This window comes from Felis catus, chromosome F1 (genome assembly GCF_018350175.1).
Source record: "Felis catus isolate Fca126 chromosome F1, F.catus_Fca126_mat1.0, whole genome shotgun sequence".
In the NCBI taxonomy this organism is placed as follows: Eukaryota; Metazoa; Chordata; class Mammalia; order Carnivora; family Felidae; genus Felis; species Felis catus.
In genome coordinates, this window is record NC_058384.1 from 23,365,001 (window position 1) to 23,382,320 (window position 17,320).

The 17,320-nt window shown below is 41.8% G+C and overlaps 1 protein-coding gene across 1 annotated transcript in view; it reads left to right on the forward strand.

Annotated features, from left to right (window-relative positions):
- NIBAN1 (niban apoptosis regulator 1) overlaps positions 1-17,320 on the forward strand; it is a 152,724-nt gene that overhangs the window by 63,494 nt on the left and 71,910 nt on the right. The window contains exons 2-5 of the mRNA XM_023247242.2: positions 471-601; positions 3,608-3,739; positions 7,728-7,842; positions 12,707-12,874. Of these exons, the coding sequence (XP_023103010.2) occupies positions 471-601; positions 3,608-3,739; positions 7,728-7,842; positions 12,707-12,874 (546 nt within the window). The remainder of the gene's footprint in view (positions 1-470; positions 602-3,607; positions 3,740-7,727; positions 7,843-12,706; positions 12,875-17,320) is intronic.

Here is a 17,320-nt window from a genome sequence, read left to right on the forward strand (position 1 = left end):
GGGCTGTGGGTCAGTGAGATGAGGTGGAACCTCAAGGATCGAAGGAAGAATGGAATGATGTGTGTGCAGAGTTGAAATGGTGGCCCCTGGGATTACTGCATAGGAGTTGGATGACTGGAGGTAGAGGGGAATGAAGAACAAGCTGGAGTGGAGAGCCGGATAAGGTAGAATGGTAGTCATATAGGGATTTAGAAGGATGACTGAGTTTATAGCCAAGGCAATGGGTTGTTGATGTAAGATGAAGAAAAATTCTATTGGTTACTGGATGGATGGTCCTTAGGGACAGCAGAGACTCTTAAGATGACATCAGAAGGGGAGGGAGAGATACAGGCACGTATGGCATGTTGCAAAGTTCTCAGGAAATGTGAACTAACAAATCCCTGGAAAACAGTGGTATTAGTGGGGTAGATATGTTTCTAGTTTGTAAGAGATGCCACATTTCTAAATTCTAATTTTCTTATTTTTTCTAGGGAAAACTGAGGCTACCATCAAAAACTTCAGTCCCTTCTATAGTCGTCAGTACTCTGTGGCCTTCTGCAATCATGTTCGCAGTGAAGTGGAACAGCAAAGAGATTTAACATCACAATTTTTGAAGACCAAGGTAACCCGTGGACATTTGGTTGACAAATATCTCCCACTGAAGAATGCTTTATAACATACCATGTTTCAGAAATAAACAGTAATTTGAATGGCAGTTCAAAAAAATCTGTCCCTAAGAAAAAAATCTGTTCTCAAATCATTTCATGCTCAAAAAACGTTATTTGCCTGGAAGTTAGAATGTGTGATTCCTTGCTGATGGTGTAATCCATATGAAAAGAAACCTAGCATGGTCAGTTTTATTGTTTTTCCCACATTGATGCTTTAATATCAGGAAATTGGACTTGCTGTAGTGAGTTCAATAAAAAAAAAAGTCATAATTTCAGTGCCTTGGACTATGGGCATTTTTGTTTTGGTCATTGATCAACCGTGATCTTCTCTTCTAATCCCCTAACTTACTCTTTCTCCCTTGCTCCATCATAATAATTACCTACAACCTCAACAAATATGTATTGATAACCTACTATGTGCCAGGCCCTACTCTAAAATTGGGGATCAAGACAAATTCTCTGCTTTCCTGTTTATATTCAAAAGTAGGAGACAGTAAACAAATAAATAAACCTATATCAGGGGATATCAGGTGCTAATGAATGCTTCCAAGAAAAATAAAGCAGAAGTCTTATTTCAGAGAAGATGGTCAGAGAATCCCCCTGTGGAGGTGAAATTTGAGCAGACACTCAAGTGAAATAAGAGTAGGTAGGCTGGGTGAATATCTGTGGGATAAGGAGCAACAAGTGCAAAGGCCCTGCAGGAGCCATAAGCACATTAGGAAGGCTATGTGCTGAGAGCAGTGTGAGCAAGAGACAAGGGATGATAAATGACTACAGAGTGGAAGGGAAAGACCAGACCATGTAGGAGCTGTAGACTGTGATAAGGGTTTCTTTTTTTTTTTCTTAAGTTTATTTATTTACTTAGAGAGAGAGAGAGAGAGAGAGAGAGAGAGAGAGAGAGAGAGAACAAGTGGGGGAGGAGCAGAGAGAAGGAGAGACAGAATCCCAAGCAGGCTCCATGCCCTCAGCACACAGCCCAGTGCAGGGCTTGAACTCATGAACCTGTGAGATCATGACCTGAGCCGAGATCAAGAGTCAGATGTTTAACAGACTGTGCCACCCAGGCACCCCAAGTGTTTTTATTTTAAATGTGAAGAGAAGTTATTGGAAGGCATTGAATACAAAGTGACTTACAATTTTAGGCGACTTCTCTGGCCTCTCTGCAGTGAATAGACTATGGAGAGGGATAAGAAGGGAACTTGGAGACTGGTAAGGAGGACCTGATAGCAGGGCAAGAGAAGGGTGAAGGCAAACTGGACTTGGGAATCACGAGTTCTCTTTTGACCATGTAAGTTTGAGATGGTTATTTGATTTACATCCATGAAAATATTGAATGGGTAGTTGAATTCTCTTGTCTGCAGCTCAGTGGAGAGGTAGAAACTAGAGAATAGATATTTGGTAGCTGTTAGCTTATAACTGGTATTAGGCCATGGGACATAATAAGTGAGAGTATCAATAGAGAAAAGAAGATATTCCACAACCAAGCCCTAGAAAAGGAAAAGGATCCAGCAAGGTGGACGGACAAGAAATAGTCTGTGCGGGAGGAGAAAATCAGGAAAGAGGAATGTGCCAGAAGGCCAATAAAGAAGGGCTTACAAGAAAGAGGGAGTGATAAACAGATCAGATACTGCTGAGAGGTTGAGTGAATTGACCAATAGATTTAGCCACATGAGTGTGTAGGGATAACTGAGTGTTATCCCCATAAAACAGTGATTTTTAGGGAGTTTGTTACTCACAATGTAGGAAGTTTGTTAAAAACGCAAAGTTTGGTCCATAACCCCCAGAGATTCTGATATAGTAAGTCTAGAGTAAGGCCACATTTTAACAAGCATATCAATTGATTTAAGCGGCCCAGGTTAAAAAAAATGCACATAAAACTATAGAGTTCAGCCTATATATCGGTTCAATCTCATTTAAAGAGAAAAGTGAGATTCTCTCTTACCTGTTAATGAGGCAAGATAGGAGACTGCCTCTTTATCTGTCAGGACAGAATAAATTCAGAAGGCAATTTAATTCATCCCTTAGCCAATTCTTACAAAGATTAGCATATCTATCTTCTCCATATGGTTCATGTAAATTTTGCTTGAAAGTGGAGGGATACGTTTCTAGAGGCACTTTGATTTTTTTAATAAAGGGAAAATAGATGTAAATTCAGTGACATGTGCAAAACAGGAGGCCCATTCCTATATTCTGAGATAATACAGGAATTATACCATGAGACAGGATGTGAATTATTCCCTACACAGTTAACCCAAAGGGAGACCTAACTAAGAATCTAACAGAGACTCCCCTACAGCACGTATGTCACCAGGGTTAAGGAGAAATCCTCAAACTTTTTACTTAAGTACAAAGGTAGAACTGAGGTTTGCTGGCTTGCCTGCTCGATCTTCAGCCAGAGGGCAAACAAGGTCTCCTTGAGGAGCATGGGGATGTGTTTACAGCCAGGATCCCCAGGGCTTTTGGATCTGGGAAGCCCATTGAACACTGACCCTCAAGACTACACCTGACAGTGTGATGAATAGGGGAGCAGCCTTTTAAATCTCCTATTTTTGGGCATGTTCAAGGTGTTGGGGTAGATAGCCAGAACCCACACTTAACTACCTCACTCCCTCTCTTCTGGAGTTTATGACAGATTCATTAAGTGCCACATATATACAAAGCACAACCTTATTCCTATAATCCCGATTCTACCATCTACTTCTCTTCTTGTAGCCTAATGGAGGGAAATGGAAGTCACAAAAATATCAATAAGACAAATATTTGCATTTGGTCAGAGGGAGTAGGAAGGGGAAGTGTGGAGGGAGGTGGGGAAGCAACAATTTTCTCAGGATCTCACAAGATCTCAACTATCACAAGATAGTTTCCTAAAATAGTTCTTGAACTGCCATGCACAGTCTTAGTTGGTAGCATGCTGTGTTATCTTTTGTTGTAATAATTAATTATATTCACCTTATTTAAAGCCACCACTGGAGCCTGGAACTGTTCTGTATGAAGCAGAGCTATCACAGTTTGCTGAAGACATAAAGAAGTGGAAGGAGCGGTACATTGTGGTTAAAAATGACTTTGCTGTGGAGAGCTATGAGAACAAAGAGGTAAAATATTTCCTAGTTTTCACTGGTTCTTGCACCATTTTCAAACATGGGCCGGGTTGATTGACATGCCCTCTCCTTTGAGACTGATTCGGTCAGTAAGCACTCACTCATGCAGATACTCACTTCAGTTAACATGTTTACTGAATGCCTGGTATATGCCAAGTGTCCTAGAAGGTTCTGAGCATATAACAGCAGCTGAGAAAGATGCTTGCAGTCTAGTGGGCAAGGTAGACTTGGAACAAGTAATTGCAAGTGAGCCTGAAGATAAGTTACACTGAATGACCAATGCAGGGGCCTTTACTATGATCATTCAGCTTCGAGATCTTTTTCAGTCACTGCCTGATATCTCCCCCTCTCTGCTCAGTGTCTCCATATCTTCCTACTGTTAAGCCTCCTATGTGACAAGCATCTGAGGGGTTAACTTACTAAGACTATGACTGAGTTTGCCTGGTTGCTAAGAATTCAGACATTTCCATACTTTATGCCGCTTACACTTAATGGATTTCATTTAACTTTTTTCTGCTTATCGTATTATTTTCCTATAAAATAATTAGATTATTAGCTAATATAATATGTCTGCAAACTACAGAGAAAATGAGGTAACGTGTAAAGCGCCTAGCACCTGAGAGGACTTCAGTCTTTATTGGTTCCCATTTTTTTCCCCATGGAAGGAAGTAATTTGGCCTAAGAGGAAAGAACCCTGGGCAGTGAATTTGAAAAACTGAAGTTTAGGTTGGGCCTCAATTAAAGCGGAGAGTCAGGCTGAATGATCTCATTGGTTCCTTCCAGATCTCACACTGTACACATTTTTAGTTTACATCAATCCTCAAGCTCCTTTTGAAATGAATGGTTACTGTTCAAACAGTTCAAGGTAGTAACAGGTTTAAAACTGCTTTCTTGACTCCGTTCAAGAGTACTTGGCACAACCTCCATGGGTACTTTGAGTAATACTTCTGATGCTAAATCATTAAGAAGAGGCTTTAGACTGACAGGTCAATGTGTTTCCTTTCCATTTCTGATGGAAAGTAGAAATAAAATACAGTTCAAACTTATTCCACAGGCTACCAGACAATGCTCAAGTGCTCTCTTAAGTAGTCTTACTCTTTCAACATTCATTAAGCTAATACTGCTTATTGCTTATCTATATGAGGACTTTATTCAACACCTGATTTGCTCTCAGAAGCACATTGTCAATGCCCTACATACAATAATGATAATAATAACAAATCATCTCATATTTTGGATGGCGCATTACAATGTTCTTTCAGGGAAGCTTGAGAAGAGGCAGTTATAGCATCATGGTTAATATAATGCACGTTGAATCACACCTTTGCCGGTTACTAGATATGTGTCCTTGTGTAAATTGTACATCTCCTTGAGCCTCATTTTTCTCATCTGTAAAATGGTGAGCATGATCCCTTCATCACAATGTTGTTGTGAGCATCAAACAAATGAATGCATTGAGGCACTTAACATATGGCCAGGCACTGGCAGAGCCCAATGTAGGGCTGTGGCGGTTTGATTACTGCTAACTAATTGGGAGAAAACAAAATAGAGTTTGCTCTTGGATTTATTAGGGTTTTCACCACATTTGGTGCTAACTGAAATTTTAATTTTGGATCAGATTTTGGTGGGTTTTTTTCTTCCTCTTTTCATTTTTTCAAGCTTGCCCCTTCCACTTGCGATTTATGGACTGCATTGTTTTCTTTGCTTTGCTTGTCATTTTTTAAAAATGTTTATTTATTTTGAGAGTGGGAGTGGGAGAGGGGCAGAGAGAGAAGGAGAGAGAGAATCCCAAGCAATCTCTGTGCTGTTATGCATAGCCCAATGCAGGGCTCGATCCCACAAACTGTGAGATCATGACCTGAGCTAAAATCAAGAGTTGTACACTCAGCCGACTGAGCCACCCAGGTGGCTCATCGTTTTTAGTTTTATTTTTATTTAAAAAATTATTTTTCATAGTTTTAATTTTTGTTATTTTTTTAAGTGTTTTTATTTTTGAGACAGGGAGAGACAGAGCATGAGCAGGGGAGGGGCAGAGAGAGAGGGAGACACAGAATCTGAAGCAGGCTCTAGGCTCCGAGCCGTCAGCACAGAGCCCCACGCGGGGTTTGAACTCATGGGCTGTGAGATCATGACCCGAGCCGAAGTCAGACGCTTAACCAACTGAGCCACCCACACACCCCTTTTTTCCATCGTTTTTAAATAAACTTGCTCAGTTTGTTAAGATATAGTCACTGAATTTGATAATAACTACATATTTTTTTAAAACTTGGAAATTTAAAAAATGCCCATGCAGTTTGCCATAATTCCTCAAGGTTTTAATAATATCCTGTTTTTTAATTTATAGAAGGGCATTTTTAAAAAAATTATACCTAAGAGGGGCGCCAGGGTGGTTCAGTCGGTTAGGTGTTCTACTTCAGCTCAGGTCATGATTTTGCGGTTTCTGAGTTCGAGCCCCACGTCGCGCTCTGTGCTGACAGCTCAGAGCCTGGAGCCTGCTTTGGATTCTGTGTCTCCCTCTCTCTCTGCCCCTCCCCCACTTGTGCTCTGTCTCTCTCTATCAAAAATAAATAAAATGTAAAAAAAATTTTTTTTAATTATACCTAAGAGTTATATATAAGTACCTATAAATTGCCTATTGCCTATTATTTCATTGAGAGTCCATTTTTGGCAGGTAATTAAGCAGGAGAAAATGAAGCATTCTCATTTGATAATCAGGCCCTACTTCCTGTCCACTTTCTGGACAGACCGGGGTGTGATTCCTGGATTTGTCACCAACTTAACCACTGGGCTACTGGCAACTTATTTGAGCTTCATTTTCCTCATTTATAAAATGGAGATAATAACTAATTCATAGTGCTCTTTTGAGGATTAAATAACATCATGTTTATAAAAGCCCAGGTTGGGGCCTGTTATAACAAATAACACAACTCAGTCTTGAGGCCAGTCTTAACTGAAATGCTCCTTAGACTTTCTCAAAGTCACCATTTCAGATTCTTCTCTGTTATGCTCTGGGTCCCTGAGGCGCTTAAGCAGCTGATGAGTTGTTCTTACAAACTGGAAAACCTTCTTAGACGTGCAAGAATTTGCTTTGTTGGGTCTCTTCACTCGCCATCCTACTGATGCAGAATATGTTATTGTTATTGTGATTTTGTTGCCCTGATCGACACCATTTTCCTTTTCCCCAAGACTACCCTCTAGATTTGGAGTACTACAATTTCCTGGTTCCATTCCTGATTTGCGTTTAGGCTGTTCATCTCAAAATTTTGCCCTGACTTAAGCCCTCCCCTCAGATACACATGCTTATCTTTTTGTCCTCACGAGTGGATCTGCCCACAAACTGCTTGTGAGCTTAGCAATCCTCTGCACCTCTTTGACATTTCCCGAACCACAGAGCTTTTCGTCTGCTGGCCAGACTTTGTTCTGATGTCATGATGTTACCTTTCCATCCCAGACCATTTCACTGCAAAACAGTCTCACATAGTGGCATGTCTTATCATGGCAACATTTTTATGTTTTTGGTGAAAATCCATGGCAACCATAATTGCAGTTATGTGTCCCGTATCTCACTAGTCGTCAGTCCCTAAGCATTTTGTGCAGTAAGTGTCTGTATGCATCCTCACTCTTGTGGTTAATAAGAATGATTCAGGTGCCAGCGTCTGAAATGGTTAAGTGTGGTGCAGAATTTCGAGAAGTTACTGAGATTATGTTTTCCCCACTTGAGAAACATAGCTAGGGTGAATCTCCTGGGATTAAAGACTCTTACTTACCATGTTGTGACCATCACGTGAAAGTATTAAAGTAATACCTTGCAAGGAACAGGTATGCAAAACCTATTTTTAAAATATATGGCTCTTAATGACATAGTGGAGGAGTTGCTATCTCTGAGTTGTGTGTGCCTGTGTCTATGTCTAATATTACTGATATTTTTCAAAAATCCAAATGGAGAAAAAAAATCACTTATTTATGCTTTTTTTCTCCCCAGGCCTATCAGAGAGGAGCAGCTCCTAAAAGCCGAATTCTTCCAGCTGGTGGCAGGGTGTTAACCTCAGAAGATGAATATAATTTGTTATCTGACCGGTTTTTCCCAGACCCTATTGGTGAGTTGCTGAGCGTTCTTTCTCAAGACAAAACTCCTAAACTTGTTTTATTTAGCTAGACCAGTGGGTCTCAATGGGGGAAGAGGATTTCACCCTCCAGGGACATTTGGCTGTGTCCAGAGACATTGTTGGTTGGATAGAGGGTAATGACACTGCTAAACATGCTACAATGCCCAAGACAGCCCCTGACAATGACTTACTTGTCATAAAATATTAATAGTTGCTGAGGCTGACAAATTTTGGGCTAGCCACACATTCTCTGTAGACAAATGGAAGATGTCATTTCTCTAATTTGAGTAAACATTTTACCACTTCTGTTATTTTAAATCACATTCAGTAATACACAAGTCAGTCCCCGTGTTTCTAGCCCGTGGAAAATGTACCATTCATTTGTCAGGCATCTTAAGGCCTTGGAATATATGCCAGCTTTAACAGCAATACACAGGGTGGCGAAAATAAATAGGTAGGGTCCAGTCTGTGCAATATACAATACCACCATTAAGCAAACAAGTCCAGACCTGTCTGGGAATATTATTTTTACAATTTTAGGATGATAATGCAGTAAAATATCCTAAACTGACGAAGTACTTTAAACAAACGTTGCAGTCACTCATAGGTACTATTTAAAAATAGCATTGCATTAATCAGCGAATCTGTAAGTAATAGCTGATTGTTGCCATGGAAAGAGTATTGAACGATAAATTTGGAGGCTGGATTTTTATCTAGTTCTGTGACACTTATCAAGTGCTTTCCCTAGCTGTTACTGATCCTCTGTGGTTTCCGATTCTCCTTCTCTAGGTCCTTGAACTTAAAAGTCTAGAAGGATCTTTCCAGCTCTAACATACTATGATTCTCATTTATTCCACTTTTTCCATGTAGAAAAAGTGATGGATAATATGTAGACAAAATAGCACGTTTCATAGAGATTCATGAACCGTGGAGAACAATTCCATCTGGCTTTGTGTAAATCACACCACACAGTAATTACTTGGTTTCTTGAAGAGAGACCTGGTTCTTAAAATGGGTATAATCATATCATTAGAATTTATGGAGAAAATTATAATTATTTTATCAATCATTATTTTGGTGCAGAATGCTTAGCATAGGGTTTTTAATAGCACTATTATAGGATTAGTACATGGACCATAAACCTAGACTAACGAACTATTACTAAGTAATTCAAGCTAAAACAATGCTTTATGTGTACTGTACATATTATTATATTTCCTTTCAACATCTACTTGTATGTCATCTTGGCTCTGGAGCTGCCACTAGAAATGGGAATACCAACTTGATGACTCTTCAGAATCTCTCCAGCAGAACTTTCCAATGAAATCAGTCAGAATAGACAATACATTTATCGGTTTTTTGGTGAAATCATATCAGAAGGAATGAAAAGGAATAAAAAACACAAGGCCTGTGTGACTAACGCTGTTTGACCCAAGGCTTCAGTTTGCGGTATTTCAGTGACTTTTTTTTTATTGTATGGTGTGGCTCTCCGGGTATTAAAAATAGAATATTCTACAGTAGATCATTTGTGATATCTTTGTAACTCAACTCAGAAAAAATGCAGACTAATGGCCTCTGGAAAATTGTTGTACATTGTTAAATGGGAGACAACTAGAGGCTAAGAGGAGTGAATTTTAAGGGGCTTTGCTGAAGCAAAGGGTCAGTGTTGCTTTTGACTTATTTGTATAAAACTGACATCTTGGAAAGAGTGAGGGGAATGGTTTCATAAAACCATGTTAATCGGGAAAGCCTCACTGTGTGATACTAATTCAACTGGAAATAGAATAAAGGCACAATAAAGATGGGAAGCATTAACCCCACTTGGGAAAAGCACTGGAGGTTATGAATGAATATGTCTTCTTTACATGCTATTCTACCAAGATGATGTATCAATAATGCCTTCCTATTTGGCTAAGGTGATTCACTTCTTTGACAGTTATTTAGAATCTCATTTGGTGCACAAAACAAAAGGCTCAAATACATAAAGCTTTATTATTTCGCTAAAAATATTTTTGGATATTGCAAGTCCAGGGCTGGTGTGACAGTTCCATAAATGTCAGGGACCCTTTCTAGCTTTTGCTCCCTTTGTCTCTAGGTCATTGCCCTTATTGACATAGTCTGAGGGGGCTGCTGGAGCATCAGGCAGGGGTTTTCTCATTCCAGACAGCAGGAAGGAGAAAAAAGGAGGAGGTGGGGCATTCCCTTTCTTCAAGGACACTTCCAGGAAGTTTCGCTACCTCTCTAGTTTATATCCCATTGACCAGAACATAGTGGCTGGGGCACACCAAGCTGCAATGGAAGCTGGCAACGTAGTCTTTGTCTTAAGCAGTCACTTGCTCAACTGAAAGTTAGGGATTTTATAACTAAGAAAGAAGGGGAAAATAGATAATGTGTTACTGTTAGAGGTCTGTGCTACCAAATTTCATCATTCACTCGTTTGTTCGTTCATACATTGATTCATTCTTATATTATGTGCCTGCCAGGTAGTTTTCGAGGTACTGGTGGGCCAAAGATTGTGCTTCTAGTGCATTCTACTTTGTTACCTTCAGCTTTCAGGACATTGAAATAGAGTCCCCATATATGCCCCAGGAAATCTGTTTTTTATTTATCCAGTCTTGATTTATTAATTTGCCAGTAGCAAGACTCTGTTTTGGAGTGGCTTTGATCCATTGTTGGGTATGCCCAGTGCTTTCAGTGGCCTCTTAGAGGGTTCTTTTTTCCTCCCCTTCCCTGAGATTGGTGCCCTTTTTATGTAGGCAGGGAGCACAGAGCTAATAAGCTGGGGGTCATTTAACCAAGCGTAATATATAATTGGAATGCATGGAAGGAAATAAAATTTGGGTAGGGATATGAATAGTAGCATGGTTTAACATGAGTTTCTTAGAATTGATTTTGAGGTAAGTGGTAAAAGTCCACTGTTTAAAGCTTTTAAACTTTCCTAGGATAACATAGCACATTTACTCAGCAAACTGTAGTTGAACATCTAGTCAGTTCCATGACTGTGCTAAGGGTTGAGCATGCAAGGATATGTATGATGCAATTTCCATCCTCTGGGAGCTCCAGGGCAGTGGTACTGCTTCTTGGGGAGGGGAACTGTGTGAGAACCAGTGGGGAGCTCATCTCATTCTGTGCCCTCCACCCTGAGTGTGAGTGCCAGACATGAAAACAGATTTCTGCAATATCTGGGGAGAATAACATAGGGAGCACACAACTCTGTCTCTAGTAGTACAGTGGTGGGGGGGTGTGCCAACAAAGACACCCCAAGGAGAAACTTTTAAATGGACTTTTGAAGGATGAATGAGGATTTTCTAGGCAAAAGGATTTTCTAGATGGAAATGAAAGAGGAAAAGGTAATAGGAACTGTAGAAGCTACCTGCGATATCATGGAATGGATGACCACGCCAAAGGAGAGCAGAGACTAGTGAGAGTGGAGGGAAGCCAGGACAGAACAGGGCAAACACCAACACTTCACAGGGGGATGGAGAGAAGGGGCAGAGGAACCAGTAAAGCTGGCCAAGAAGAAACAATTTTTTAAGAAGCACAAAGGACACCAGGAGAGAGGTGATGCTACAGGTCAAAGGGAGAGAAGAGAATGTTTTCCAAAGAAGGGGTAGTTAGCAGCAGCAACAGGTGTTTCAGATTAGGTTAAAAAGTCTTAGGTAATGGGGGCACCTGGGTGGCTTAATCAGTTAAGCATTGACTCTTGATTCTGGCTCAGGTCATGATCCTACAGTTGTGAGATCTGTTCCTTTCTTACATAAAATGGGAACCCATCTGCACTCAGCGTAGAGCCTGCTTAAGATTCTCTCCCTCCCTCTCCCTCTGCCCTTACCCTGCTCACATGTGCACACACACACACTCACTCTCTCTCTCTCTCTAAAAAAAAAGTTGGAGGGGGAGGGAGCCAAAACATAAGAAACTCTTAAAAACTGAGAACAAACTGAGGGTTGATGGGGGGTGGGAGGAAGGGGAGTGTAGGTGATGGGTATTGAGGAGGGCACCTGTTGAGATGAACACTGGGTGTTGTATGGAAACCAATTTGACAATAAATTTCATATTAAAAAAATAAAAAAAATTTTAATGAAAAAAAAAAGTCTTAGGTAATATAAAAAAAGAAAGGCTTAGGTAATGAAGAAGAAGCCCCAGGTTGGCCATTAGGATGACATCAGTGAGCTCGGCACTGGGGTTTCAGGACTGGTGGGGCAGGAAGCAGACCGAGGTGAGAATCGGGTTGCTGCTCAAAGAAGCAAGTGTTGGTTTGGCAGCGGTAGGGAGGAGCGGGGACGGGAGTGTGAGCATCTGCACAGGTGGACAGGTGAGCCTGAGGAAGGCCAGTGGGGTTGCGCAGACTCTGTGGAGCATTGCTATGAGGAAGTTGAGAAAGAGGATGTCTGGTGGCCCTGGCTGTCTTTGTCAAGTAGCAGGTGAGGCCACCTGCTGGAGCGAGACAGGTAGAGCTGGTGGATGGAGTGAGAGGAGCCTGAACTGCCATTTTCCACCATCCTGTGAAGACATCTGCTTCATGGTTCTGTTCCACGGCCTGCCCCAAAGAGTTTCCCTCACAGGCTGACATAAGTATTTTAAAGTTTATTTAATTTGAGAGAGAGAGAGAGAGAGAGAGAGCGCACAAGACGAGGAGGGGCAGATTGAGAGGGACAGAGAACCCCAAGCAGGCTTCGTGCTGCCAGCTGCGGAGCCCGAGGCAGGGCTCAAACTCACAAACCATGAGGTCATGACCTGAGCCGAAACCAAGAGTCAGACCCAGACTGAGCCATCCGGGTGCCTCCTGAAGTAAGTATTTTAAATAAAAGATAACACGTTTTAAAATGTCTTTGTGTTTTCAATGTTTCTTTAGCATCCAGTGAGAAGGAGAACGCTCAGCCCTTTGTGGTCGTGCCTAAGGAATTCCCTGTGTACCTGTGGCAGCCATTCCTCAGACACGGCTACTTCTGCTTCCACGAGGCCGCCGAGCAGAAGAAGTTCAGTGCTCTCCTGAGTGACTGCATCAGACATCTCAATCATGGTATGACATGGCTGTCCTCACGTCCGCAGCTGGGCTGCTTTTTCTCAGGGGGCCTACTCTAGGATGATTCCTAGAAAGAGCCACCATTGTGCTGGCCCCTGAAAGGAGGGGAAGTCAAGTGAAAGCAGGAGTTTGGAGCCCAGGAGCGCCTCCACTTTGCTGCTTCTTGAGTCAGGTCTGGGAAGCCTCCATGAAACAGAATGCAGGGCACGTGTGAGCCGTACTTATCCATATAATTTTGTGCACAATCCATCCTCTTCCTTTTTCTTGATGTTTCTTGCTGAAATGACAGCAAGGATGTGCCAGCTGTCCCTGGCAAATTTAGTCCTTATGACATTTCTTGTTTTTTCTCTCCTTTGTATCTGAATAACTTGCTCAAAACTTTATGGTACACAAAATCACTTGGAGAACTTACTGACCACGGATTTTTGGGCCCCACCCCCAGATATTCTAATTCACTGGATCTATAGTGGAGCCCCGATTTTGCTTTTCTAACAAACTGCCGAGCGACGCTGATGCTGCTGGTCGTGGGCCACACCTAGAGTAATGTTGGCTTCACTTTGCTCTAGGTATGGGTTTCATCAGTATCACGTCTATAATGGGAAAAAGACTTTTCATTGCGCTATGGGATGTTTTTGATGAATTGATGTGAATGCGGTGTTTTCTGGACTCCATGAAGTCTTCATTTACAGATAATTAATCTTTTTGTTCTTTGGCCGCTGGAAAGGCAGTTAGTCAAGTATCACCGAGGATGTACCCTGTGTCAGCCTCCATAGGTATTAAGAACAGAGTCATGAACCATGCAGAGTTCCTCTCTCTGGGTCTATATTCAAACACAGAAGAAGGACCACAGGAGCACAAATTCACAAGATAACTTGATAATGTGTTGCAGAGTAATGGGGTGTTACTACACAGTGAAGAATGGAGTTCAGGACTTGAGGCTTGTCAGAGGAGGTCTTTTTGAGCAGGTGACTTTTGAATTGAGTCACCTTATCCATCAGTGCCTTTATTTCCTAATAAAGCTAACGTCATTGTATATTTTCTTTAGAGTTCTGAGGTTTCCCTGAGAATGTCAGTCCTCAAGAGCAAAAGTCACTAGCGATGTTTGTTGGTCTGTTCTTGATTCTAGCTCGTGTATTGGTAGGAAGCTATGGGAAAAAATAATGTCACTCTATTTTGCTATAGCAACTCTGAGTAACAATGGTCACAATATTGGCTCATAACTGGTTAGGGACTTTATAAAAACGATACCCTTATTAATATCTTGCCTTGTGGTTTTGATGTTTTAGAGACAAATAATTGCCTAGCAATGCCCATTCCATCTAGCTCATTTTTCAACACACTCACACCTCTGTGTGCAGGGCCTTGGTCTAGTATGAACATGCCGTTGGCACTAACCATGCGAACCATGCAGTTTCACGCAGCAGAGAATGTTCTCTGCCTCGCCAGATGGGACTTGCTTCATTCCCCCTTCCATGTACATAATAGGAAATTCCCTGGGGAATTTTTGGATGTGATGTAGCCTGCATTCAGATTCCATTTATGGAAGATTTCAGTCAATTCAAAACCTAACTTTGCTCTCCAGTGTTATCAAAGGCACTAAGATAACAAGGTCTAGTCACTTGCTCTCATTTTATGTCACAGTCCTCTGTCCATAAACAACTTTCCCTCACTGAGGCTCTATGCAGACTTGCTGTGATGTGGCAGAAATTCCTGTAGCCACAGGCAGGACCAGAGACCATCAGAACATTGTAGGGAACAGTCTTTGACTGCCATGGGCCAGTGAGCTCCCGGGTCTTTCCCTCCTCACTTGTCTTTCTGTGTTTTTGACCGCACAATGTACCACCCATCTTTACTGACTCACTTTTGTTGTTTCCACCTCTACCTGTTATTCACTGTGTGATCTTGAGTAAACCCGTAAGAGGTTCACGAACAGTGAACCATTCTTTTTTTCCATAATTACCAGAAGAGTCCAGAAATAGATGTAAGATTAGGGCCATGATGGGGGCCTGAAACCCTAAGGGGACGGCGTGATTTCCACTCTCAGGCAAATAGAGTAGGGCTGTCAGCCTGCTGTTTCTGCTCCACTGGCTGTCAGGCCACAATGTGCCGCTGTTGAGAACTAGGTCTGAGATATTCAGGCAGCTGGTGCTGGGCCATCACTGACTTTGTCCACTCACAAGTCTTCAGGGACCTTTTTTTCCTTTCCTTTCCTTTTTTAAAAGAGTTTATTTATTTTGAGGAGGCGGGTGGCAGAGACAGGGAGAGAGAGAGAATCCCAAGCAGGCACTGTTAGCATGGAGCCCGACATGGGGCTCAAACTCACAAACCGTGAGATCATGACCTGAGCTGAAATCAAGAGTTGGACACTCAACCGATTGAGCCACCCAGGTGCCCCTCTTTTTTCTTTTTCATTTTTATTGAAATGTAAATTGACATAACATGATATTAGTCCAATACCATTAGTCCATTATGATATATGTATGTATATATATCATACAATGATCACCACGATAAGTTTAGTTAATACCCATCACCTCATGGAATTACAACTTTTTTTCTCATGATGAGAACGTTCAAGATCTACTCTCTTGGTGACTTTCAAATATATACTACAGTATTGTTAACTATAGTCACTACACTGTACATTACATCCCAGAATTTATTTATTTTATAACTTGAAGTTTATACCTTTGATTGATCACCATCACCCCTTTCCCTGCCTCCTACCTCCTGTCTCTGGCAGCCACCAATCTAATGCCTGTTCCTATGACTTGGTTTTGTTTTGTTTTGTTTTGTTTTTAGATTCCAAATGTAAGTGAGATCATGTAGTATTTGTCTTTCTCTGTCTAACATATTTCACTAAGCATAATACCCTCAGGGAATCTTTGAAGGAAGATCATTTCATTGCCTTTGTGGTAAGTTCCACCAAAGATGTCTGCCACTGGGGATTCCTAGGATACCTCCCTTGGTGCTCAAATACCACCACAACCCAGCCCACTTGCCCCAGGAATTCTGGGTTCAAACTGGTCCAGGTATCCTTGTCCATTCATTCTGAATCCAGAACCACTTCTCCTACTACTCCTTATGGGGTGGGTGTGTTTCCTATTTAATCTCAACAAAGGGCCTGATTTGTCAATCTCGACACCTGGTTCTTGGACAATAAAGCTATGTCTTAGAGTAGGTTGGGGCAGGCAGAAGGCTCTCTGCTCCTTCTTCCTTCAAGTGAGGGAGCTGCTTCCGGGCTCCTCAAATATTATTTACACTCCCAAGGTACATAAAGGTAGGGGTGTGTGTGTGTGTGTGTGTGTGTGTGTGTGTGTGTGTGTGTTGTGTTGTTTTGTTTTGTTTTTGGCACCTCTTCATTGAGCAGGCATAAAAACATTCCACAAGATTATTCTTTAGCAGAACATCCCACTCCAACACACTGGCCTAAATATCAAGCCCATTGCATAATATGTGCCCAGAGCAACTTCTGTCCTCTGTCCTTTTGGAATCACACTGCAATCCCTTGTCCCCAGTGAGGGAAGGTCAGGGTACTAAATGTCCACTTCCATAAAATGAGACTTACATAAAGCCAAGGTATTCTAACACAGTCCTGTCCTATTCTTTAGAACTTTAGTTTGAAAAATCTGGTCATTGTAGTTATAGGGTTAGAGTTAAAAACTCTTTTAACAAATACAGAGTTGTACATATGCGACATGGAATAATGATCATTATCAATGCAAGCCTGTCTTTTCAGCTCAGGATAATGATTCCTTGGCATAGGAATTTGCAGGAAGGAGAAAAGGTGTTTCTGGCGGGAGGAATAGTATGCGTGGAGGGTCAGGAAAAGAGTCAGAGCATGGATCATTAGAGAAAGTGAAAGAATTTTGTGTGGCTGGTGCTTAGAGAGGAGAGAGGATCCAAGTGGGGATGGGAAGATGGGCAGGATCCAGGCTATAAAGGGCTTTGCAATGGATATTAAGGGATTTGCACTTTATTCTAACAGCTAAAGGAAACTTTTAAAGGGTTTCAAGCAGATAAGTGACTCAGTCATATATTCATTTTAGAAAGGTCACACTGGCTGCTGTGTGGGCAGAGGATGGGAGAGTAGCAGGCTGGGATGCCAGGAGACCACTTAGGAAGCTTTGGCCGGCAACGGACGGGGGCAGCCTGCGCCAGAGAGCTGATAATGGAGATAGTGAGAGGTGGCTGGATAAGAGAGATATCCAGGAAGCAAAATGGACAGAACTTGAGGTTAGATGGTGTGGAGAGTGAGGCAGTGGGAGGAGTCCCAGCTGCTGCCATTCCCTGAGACGGCAGCCTTGCCTAAGGAGCAGGTTCCAAGGGAAGGAGGTACTGTAGTCAGTGTTGTAGATGCTGAGTTGGAAAAGTCCATGAATGAACATCCAGGTGAGGAAGTCTCACAGACAGACACGTGGACAGGGCTGGAGACGAGGACAA